This window comes from Notamacropus eugenii, chromosome 5 (genome assembly GCF_028372415.1).
Source record: "Notamacropus eugenii isolate mMacEug1 chromosome 5, mMacEug1.pri_v2, whole genome shotgun sequence".
NCBI classification, from domain to species: Eukaryota; Metazoa; Chordata; class Mammalia; order Diprotodontia; family Macropodidae; genus Notamacropus; species Notamacropus eugenii.
Genome location: NC_092876.1, coordinates 27,795,281 through 27,805,145, shown reverse-complemented (window position 1 = coordinate 27,805,145; position 9,865 = coordinate 27,795,281). Strand labels below are relative to the sequence as shown.

Here is a 9,865-nt window from a genome sequence, read left to right as displayed (position 1 = left end):
AGGAGGCGTGGAGCTGTCGGCTGATCCTGGGCAGATCAGTGCCCCCCTCATCCCGTGGGCATTTCCTGCCCGTGGGTCCTTCCTCGCCTTTTAAACACTAGCTGGGGTGCCACGACGTCCCGCTCCGTTGCCCTGCGGTCAGAGCCCGAGCTTCGGTGACGGGTGCGCGCAGAATCGGTGCGCCTGCGCGGCCCCAGCATCGCCAGGCTGCGGTACCCAGGGCCCGTGCCCTCCGCTTGGTAACAGTTGCCCTTGGAGACAGGACGCTCTCAGCTCCGGCATCTGTTCTCTCGCCCTCTTTGGGAAGGGTGACCAGGGCTCACCATGGAAGAGAAACAGCCACAAGAGGAGGAAAACGGCAAGCCCCGCAGGCAGAGCCAGGAGGAGCGGGAGGCGCAGGAGAGGCGGCGTACCCTGTCCCAGACCCCATCGGTGGCGGGACCAGCTGATGTTTCAGCCCGAGGGTCCCGAACCAGCCTGGGGGCGCCATTGCCCCAATTGAGCCCGAAAGGGTCATTGCCCCAATTGAGCCCAAGGGGGTCATTGCCCCAAGTGAGCCCGAAGGGGTCTTTGCCCCAGTTGAGCCCGAGGGGGTCTTTGCCCCAGTTGAGCCCGAGGGGGTCATTACCACAAGTGAGTCCGAGGGGTTCTTTGCCCCAGTTGAGTCCGGGGATATTGTCCCAAATGAGTCCAAGGGCGCCAGGGTCCCAAGGCAGCCTGGGGGCGCCAGGTGAAGAGGAAGCCGAGGGTGAGGAGGAAGCCGAGGGCGAGGAGGGCGAGGAGGGCGAGGAGGTGACGGAAAGAGCCTCCCAGGAGGAGCTTGGAAACCTGGATCATCTGGTGGGTATGGCTCAGAGCCACATCAGCATGCCTGATACCTATGGCCACTTGGACGGATCTCAGTTTGGGCTCTTTCAGCCAATGGACCTCCGCGGCGGCATGTTTCAGCCCGAGCCCGTGCTGTCTTCCAGCAGCTTCCTAGAGGAGGAGGAGGAGGGGTTCCATGGCCCCTACGCCATGGACGACCCGCGATTCAGAGGCGCTCACCTGGAGCCGGGCTTCGGGCCCTTGGACTACGACTTGCCTGAGCCTGAGCCCCGGGAATTGATGATACAGAATGCCAAGGCCTACCTGCTGAAGACCAGCGTTAAGTGTGACCTCAGCCTGTGAGAAGTGGGCAGCCCCCAGGCCTGTCCGGGGAAGGCTTGTGGAGCCTTGAACCACCACACTCCCCTTCCCCTTGAACAAAATCGAGAACAGACCCAAGGAAGGGATGGGATTTGTCCAAGGTCACACAGTCTATGCGTCCATTGGTCAGGACTCAGACTTGGAGAACCTCAGGAACAGTGGGTCTATGGGACAAGTTGGTCCTGGGGTCAAAGTAGCCCCTCTCACATTAATAGCTGCACAACCATGGGAAATTATCCTCTCCCACCAGCCACAGTTTCTGTGTCTATAAAAGGATTGTTGTTAGGAACTCATCCTGAAAGCTTTAGAAACAGGAGGACATGATCTTCATGCCCACGACTTGAAGCTGAAATGGTTTTTAGAGACATTTTGTTGGAATACAAGCCCCTCTTATTTTTCAGAGAGAGAAATTGAGACCCATGACCTTACCCTTCACGCCTCCCACACCAAGTTCAGGCCCCGATCTCATCATCACCTATAAGTGTCCAAAGTACATAACTCTGAAATTCTCTTTTCTGAATATGTCAGCTCCTGTCATGAGTTGGCATCTTGCTCATCACTTGTCATGAACCTATTCTTTCCATAACCAACTGTGACCCTGCCTCTCCCTCCGCCCCCAATCGTCCACACCAACTTTGGTCTCTCTTTTCTCCCCTCCCAATATTGCTCCTCTGTCCTCTCCCATTCACCTTGTCCTGTGGCCACATCGACCCTGGGTCATCCTCCCCATCTGCCTTTCCCACACCAGTTCCTCTGCTCCCAGAACCATCAATAGATGATGCCATCCAACCTCAATCAGGTCTTCACAGGTTCCAAGTCATCTTTTTGTTCTCTGCTGATTAACTTTCCATCCCATTCCCCACACTGGCTGTCCCATAGCCCCTTCCCACAGGTTTCCCGCATCACCCATTCTCTCCCTTCTCTCTTAGCAGAAGACCTAAGTGAGAAAATAGAGGCTGCCCATGATGAACTTCCTTTTCTCCCCATTCTAAACTTTAAAATTCCCTGACATCACCCACCCTGCTCCTTCTTTCCTCCTTTGCCCATTTCTGATAAAGAGGAGATCCTTCTTGACAAGGATGACCTTCATACTTGATCCCATTCTTTCCCATATGCCCTGGCAGCCCACTCCCTCTCCTCCCAAACTTCAATTTTTTCCTATTTATTGGTTCTTTCCCTGCTGCCTACAAACATAGTCAGGTTTAAACAACCAAATGAAACCCTTTTCCAAGATATAATCCTATATTCTCCCTTGCATAATCCAATTCCCCGAAAAAACTCTGCTCCTCCGTTTTCTCTTCCCATTTCCCTTTACAATCTGGCTTCCAGTTTCATCACTTACATGAGACTTCTCTTTCTGAGGTTACTGGATCTCTTAATTGCTCCTTTGAATGAATACTGATCACCCTCTCTCCCAGATACTCTACTGCTCCCTGGATTTTTACAACTGCAATATCCTGGGTCTCCTCCCTAGCCTAAATTCCTGTCCTGACGGTGGAGGTACCTGAAGGACCTGTCCTGCACCCTTGTTGTGCATCACTTGGGGACCTCATCAGTTCCTATGGGCTGTTATCATCTCTATCCAGATTCCCAGGTGGATCTATCCTGCCCTGAGCTCTCTGCTGAGCTGGCCTATGGCTAACTTGGACATCTCAAACTGGATGTCCACTAGGCAAGTCCTACACAAAGACTTCCAACATGTAATCCCCTCCCCAGCTTCTCATTCCCATTTTCCTTATTTTGTTGGGGGCACCATCATCTTCCCAATCACCACAGTTCCCAACCTTAGGGTCATACTGGGTTCTGTGTGCTTCCCCTGCTCCCCAAAGCCAGACAATCGCCAAGTTTTAGCAAGTCTGCCCCCTCGGTAATTCTCTCATCTCTACCCTTCTTTCTACTCATATGGCCACCCTTCCAGTGTAGTTTATTCTTAACCTCTTGCCTAGACTCTTGTAACAACCTCCTGTTGGACTTCTGACCTTTCTCTTCCCCAGTCTATGCTCCATGAAGCTTCCAAAACACATCCTAAAGTCCAGGAGTGATCGTGTCACTCCCAGCCTCAAGCAATCTCCATGGCTCCCTATTACTTCTAGGGTCAAACACATGTGGCATCTCAAGCCCTTTATCATGCAGTTATTGTCTAGCTTTCCAGTCGTACATAAGGTACTTTCTTTTTGTTCACTCTACATTCAATCCAATTCAACCACCCTCTACTTCTTGAGATGCCAGCTGCAAAAAGAACACATTTCCACAGCAGCCTACTTGTTAACCCCCAGACATTCCAAACCCTTGCAGTCTTTCTGCCATGCCTGAAGTGCCCTCTCTGCTCACTGCTGCCCCTCCAAATCCCAGACTCCCCTCTGTGCTGTTCCAAAGCGTCCTCAAACTTCCCTCCCCCAATTATCCTATGGGTCTGTTCACATGTCGCATCCCCTGCCCCTGCCCCCAGCAGAACATAAACTCCCTAAGCACAGGTATTGGGGTTTCACTGTCTTAACACCTGGCAGAATGCCTTGTACACAGAAGGGTCTTAATAAATGCTTCTTGGATTGAAATGGATTAGAAAGAAACTGACCAGGTGACCCTGGCTCCTGCTTTCCAGACAATGGACCTTTCTACCATTCCCTAGGACGACTGTTCTGTCTGATCTTTGAAACACAGTTTAGTGTCAAGAGCTCCTTATGTGAAATCAAAGGACCTAGGTTTGGATCCTGGCTTTGCTGCTGAGGCTTGTGTGGCCTGGGGCAAGTCATCTTTCCTCCCCTAGACTCAATTTCCCCATCTGTTCTCTAAAGCCCTTATGTCCTTACCACATAAGGGAGGGAGGGGCTGTCAACCCATCTTACAGAGGGGTAAACTGATATTCAGAAGGTGGAAGAGGCTTGAATGAAGTCACAGAGAAAGTTCAGGAGGAGATTGGGCAGGGTTAGAATCCAGGTCCCATGACTCAACCCTTCTCTTTCCACTGTTCTGGGAAGATCTGATCTGGTCAGGAAAGCAGAACTCTGTCTTCTCTCTTCTTTCTCTCTCCAACTCTCTTTCTCTCTCTCTCTCTCTCTCTCTCTCTCTCTCTCTCTCTCTCTCTCTCTCTCTCTTTCTCTCTCTCTCTATCTCTTTCTGTCTCTCTGTCTCTCTTTCTCTGTGTTGTCTCTGTCTCTGTCTGCCTTTATTTCTTGAGCTAGGAAAACCTCAACTTTTAGCTGAGCCCTAAAACATAGGGAGGAAACTCAGATGCTTTGAGGCCTCAACATGCACTGAAGGGAGTAAGATGGCAGCATGTTGTGGGAAGGCATTCTGAGTGTCCAGAATGGCCCGGGCAAAGGGTTGGAAGTGAGAAAGGGCACAGCATTGAAGAGATTGACAATAGCTGATTTTAGATTTACAAGATGTGTTAGGTGGGTCTTGAATGGAGGTGGTCTGTGCTTAAGCTTTGGTTCTGCTCTTACCTTCCTGCAGGATCTGCTGCAAATACAAATGTGGGGAAGACTCCACTCAGTATGCCCCAGCATTCAAACTCAGTATGCCTGGGTTTGTATCTCTGCTGCTTCCACTGTGTGGCCTTGGGCATGTCCCTTGCCCCCTCTGGACCTTGAATAGAAGGGTTGGACCAGAGTTGATCTCTGGGATCCTTTCTGATGCTGAGCTTCTCATCACTAGTCTAAGATTCCCAGGTGCTAGGGTAGAAGGGTCATGTAGGGATATGGGGGCAGGTCAGAGCTGGGCTGTGGAGGCTTCGAATAGCAGGCTAAGGGGTCTGAACTGGACTAGGTCATACTGAATGCCCTTCCCCCTTCTGTGTCACTTGTTCTTCTGACCACAGCCCCCACCTTCCTTCCCTGAACTTGCTTTGGGGGGAGGACGGACCCAGCCATTTGCTCTCAGAGCCCCTGTCCTTGCAGGTACGAACACCTGGTGAACTTGCTGACCAAGATCCTGAACGAGCGGCCAGAGGACCCCTTGGCCATCTTGGAGTCCATGAACCGGACAGTCCAGCAGGAGTGGTTCCATAAGAAGCTGGACACCCTGAGAGATGACCCCGAGATGCAGCCCACCTATGAGATGGCTGAGAAGCAGAAGAGCCTGTTCCTCCGGGGGGCAGGAGAGGGTGAGCAGGACATGGAAGAGGAGGTGGTAAGTCTGCCAGCCCAGTCCTGGTCCCTGCTGTGCCCTGGCTGTCTGGAGTGTTGGTGTCCCCTGGGGGATGGGGTGAAGAGAGCATGAAGGCCACATTCGAAACATGGCAGCTGAGACCTCACACACATACATATATTACTCATATATACATATGCATGTACAATACAACTACACAATACATATACACATGATGTATTATGTATGCAACAATGCATTTACATACATTATACATGTGCATGCACATACACTACAAACACACATTATGTGTACATTTGCATACATGTGCATTGCCAGCACACTGCACTACCTGCATCCATGTGTGGATCATATACACACATATACATACATACAAACACACAATACACAGAGTCTTAAGACTCATCTCAAATTTAGAGACTATCTAGTCCAACTCTTTTGTGTTACACATGTGGAAACTGAGGCCCAGAGAGGTTCTGTGATTTGTCCAGGTCATACAGGTAGTGACCAAAGCATGATTTAAAGCCAGGGTCCTTTCCATTCTCCAAATATATTAAGTGAGATAATAATTATAAGGTACTTAATTCAGTGCCCAGCATACAGTAGATGTTATATAAATGCTTATTCCCTTCCCTTCCCTGTGCTGAATACAGAAATTTCACCACTTCACCTTGGGCAAGTCATTGTGGCTTCTCTGACCTCTCCATCTCTTCAGCTGTAGAATGAAGGGGACGACCTAGAGCAGGTTGGGGCTTTCATCATCACTGTTCGAAAGTCTTCACAGCTCTGACATTCCAAGGTTCCTTTCAGTCTTGACATTCTATGTTTAAATTCTAAAATCAAGGGGAGACCATAAGGGGAGAGTAGAAAAGACTATTTTTTTCTTTCTGAATCACTTTATTTACTTAAATGATATTTTATTTCTTACCCAATTACATGTAACAACAATTTTTAACATTCATTTTTAAAAATTTTGAGTTCCAAATTATCTCCGTCCCTCCCTCCTCCTCTCCCCTCCCTGAGGTGGTAAGAAATTTGATATAGGTTATACATGTGCAGTCAGGAAAAACATATTTTTGCATTCATCATGTTGTAAAACAAAACAGACAAACAAAAAAAGGGAAAAAAGTATGCTCTGATTGACAACCTCCATTAGTTCTTTCTCTGGAAATAGCATTTTTCATCATGAATCCTTTGGAATTGTATTGTATCAATGTATTGCTGAGAATAGCCAAGTTATTCACTGTATAATCATCGTATGATATTTCTGTTACTGTATACAGTGTTATTCAGGTTCTGCTCACTTTACTTTGCATCAGTTCATCTAAGTTTTTCTGGAGTTTTCTGAAGTCTGCTGGTCCATCATCTCTTATAGCACAGTAGCATTCGTATACCACAGCTTGTTCAGCCATTCTGCAATTGATGGATATCCTGTCAATTTCCAGTTCTTTGCCACCACAAAAAGAACTGCTGAAGTATTTTTGTTCATGTAGATCCTTTCCCACCCCCCTCACTTTTAAAATAAACCTCTTAGGGATATAGACCTAGTAGTGGCATTGCTGAGTCAAAGGGTTTATATATCCACACGGTTTTATAGCCCTTTGGACATAGTTTCAAATTGCTCTCCAGAATGGTTGAATCAGTTCACAATCCCACTAACACTGCATCCAAGTATCCCAATTTTCTCACATCCCCTCTAACATTTATTATTTTGCCTTTCTGTCATATTAGCCAATCTGATAGGTGTGAAATAGTACCTCAGAGTTGTTTTAATTTGCATTTCTCTAATCAATCATGATATAGAGCCTTTCTTTATTTGATTATAGATAGCTTTGATTTCTTTGTCTCAAGATTGTTCATATCCTTTAATCATCTATCAATTGGAGAATGACTTTCATTCATGTAAATTTGACTCAGTTCTCTGTATATTTGAGAAATGAAGCCTTTATTAGAGATACTTGCTATAAAGATTGTTTCCCAGCTTTCTGCTTTCCCTTTAATCTTGGTTCTATTAGTTTTGTTTGTACAAAAGCTTTTCAGTTTAATATAATCCAAGGTATCCATTTTACAAATGATAATGCACTCTATCTCTTGTTTGGTCATAAATTCTACCCTTCTCCATAGATCTCACAGATGTACTATTTCGTGTCCTCATAATTTATTTGTGTGGTATCACCCTTTAAGTCTATTGTTATGTGGTGTAAGATGTTGGGCTATACCTAATTTCTGCCATAATTTTTTCCAGTTTTCGTTGCAGTTTTTGTCAAATAGTGAGTTCTTGTCCCAAAAGCTTGGATCTTTGGGTTTATCAAACCTTAGATTGCTAAAGTCATTTTCTACTCTGTCTTGTATACCTAATCTATTCCACTGATGCAGCACTCTATATCCTAGTCAGTGCTAGGTTGTTTTGATGATTACCACTTTATAATATAATTTGAAATCTAGTATAGCTGGACCACCTTCCTTCACAATTTTTTCATTAATTTCCTTGATATTCTTGACCGTTTGTTCTAACAGTTGAATTTGGTTATTATTTCTTCTAGCTCTATAAAATAATTTTTGGTAGTTTGGTATGGCACTGAATAAGTAAATTAATTTAGGTAGAATTGTCATTTTTATCTTGTTGGCTTGGCCTACCCATCAGCAATTGATATTTTTCCAATTGTCTAGATCTGACTTTTATTTGTGTGAAAAGTGTTTTGTATCTATGTCCATATCATTCCTGAGTTTGTCTTGGCAGGTAGACTCCCAAATATTTTATATTGCCTACAATTATTTTAAATGGAATTTCTTCTCCTGTCTTTTGCTACTGGACTTAGTTGGTAGCATATAGACATGCTGGTAATTTATGTGGATTTATTTTATATCCTATAGCTTTCCTAAAGTTAATTATTTCAACTAGTATTTTTTATTGATTCTCTAGAATTCTCTAAATATATACATCATATCATCTGCCAAGAGTCTTAGTTTCCTCATTGCCTATTCTATTTCACTTAATTTCTTTTTCTCCTCTTATTGCTAGATAGCTAACATTCCTAGTGCAGTATTGAGTAATAGTGGTGACCATGAGCATCCTTGCTTTACCCCTGATTTTATTGAGAAAGCTTCTAACTTATCCCTATATTACATATAATGCTTGCTGATGGTTTTAGATAGCTACTACTAATCATTTTAAGGAAAGTTCCATTTATTCCTATGCTGTCTTGTGTTTTTAATAGTAATGGGCGCTGTATTGTGTTAAAAGTTTTTTCTGCATCTACTGAGATAATCATATGATTTCTGTTGGTTTTATTATTGCTATGATCAATTACGCTGATAGTTTTCTCAATATTGAATCAGCCCTGCAGTTCTGGTGTAAAACTCATCTGGTCATAATGTATGACTCTTATGATATATTGCTAGTATCTCTCTGCTAGTATTGTGTTTAGAATTTTTGCATCAACATTCATTAGGGAAATTGGTATATAGTTTTCTTTCTCTGTTTTGGCTTTTCCTGATTTAGGTATCAGCATCATATTGCATCATAAAAGGAATTTGGTAGGACTCCTTCTTTGCCTATTTTTTCAAAATAGTTTATATAGTATTGGAATTAATTTTATTCTTTAAATGTTAGGTAGAATTCACCTATGAATCCATCTGGACCTGGAGATTTTTGAGATTTTTCATTGGGGAATTTATAGAGGACTTATTCAATTTCCTTTTCTAAGATAGGGCTTTTAAGTACTCTATTTCCTCTTCAGTTAATCTGAGAAATTTATATCTTCATAAATATCCATCCATTTCATGTATATTGTCAAATTTATTAGCATAGAGTTGGGCAAAATAGTTCCTAATAATTGTTTTAATTTCCTCTTCATTGGTGGTGAATTCATCCTTTTCATTTCTGATGTTAGTAGTGTGGTTTTCTTTCTTTTAAAAAAAAATCAGATTAACCAATGGTTTGTCTATTTTATTGACTTTTTTTTTCATAAAATCAGTTCCTAGCTTTATTTATTAGTTCAGTGTTTTCAATTATATTAATTTCTCCTTTGATTTTCAGGATTTCCAACTTGGTGTTTAGTTGGAGATTTTTAATTTATTATTTTTCTAGTTTTTTTTTTAGTTGTGTACCCAGTTAATTTATCTGCTCTGACTCTATTTTATCAATGTAAGCATTTAGAGATACAAATTTTCCTCTATGTATCTCTTTGGCTGCATTCCATAAATTTTGGTATATTGTCTAATTGTCATTCACTCATTTTAAAATAATATTGTTTTCCCCCATTTACTTGTAAAGACAATTTTTAAGATTTTTTTAAAGTTTAAGTTCCAAATTTTCTCCCTCCCTTCCTCTCCTTCCCCCTTCCTGAAATGGTAAGCAATTTGATATAGGTTATACATATGCACCAGTGTTTTGTTTTGCCCACCACCTCCCTCAATCTGCCCTCCCTTCTATTAGCCTCCCCCTTTTCTTGTCCCCTTCCCCTCCTACTTCTGTATATGGTAAGACAGATTTCTATAACAACTGAATGTGTATGTTATTTCCTCTTTGAGTCAATTCCTATGATAATAAGGTTCAAGCAATGCC

At 43.7% G+C, this 9,865-nt stretch overlaps 1 protein-coding gene across 1 annotated transcript in view; it reads left to right on the top strand.

Moving 5' to 3' along the window:
- The first annotated feature begins 246 nt into the window (after positions 1 to 246).
- The window catches only part of RSPH6A (radial spoke head 6 homolog A), a 38,180-nt gene continuing 28,561 nt past the window's right edge, over positions 247 to 9,865 (top strand). The window contains exons 1-2 of the mRNA XM_072608032.1: positions 247 to 1,166; positions 5,088 to 5,319. Coding sequence (XP_072464133.1) covers positions 325 to 1,166; positions 5,088 to 5,319 — 1,074 coding nt within the window. The 5' untranslated portion in view covers positions 247 to 324. The remainder of the gene's footprint in view (positions 1,167 to 5,087; positions 5,320 to 9,865) is intronic.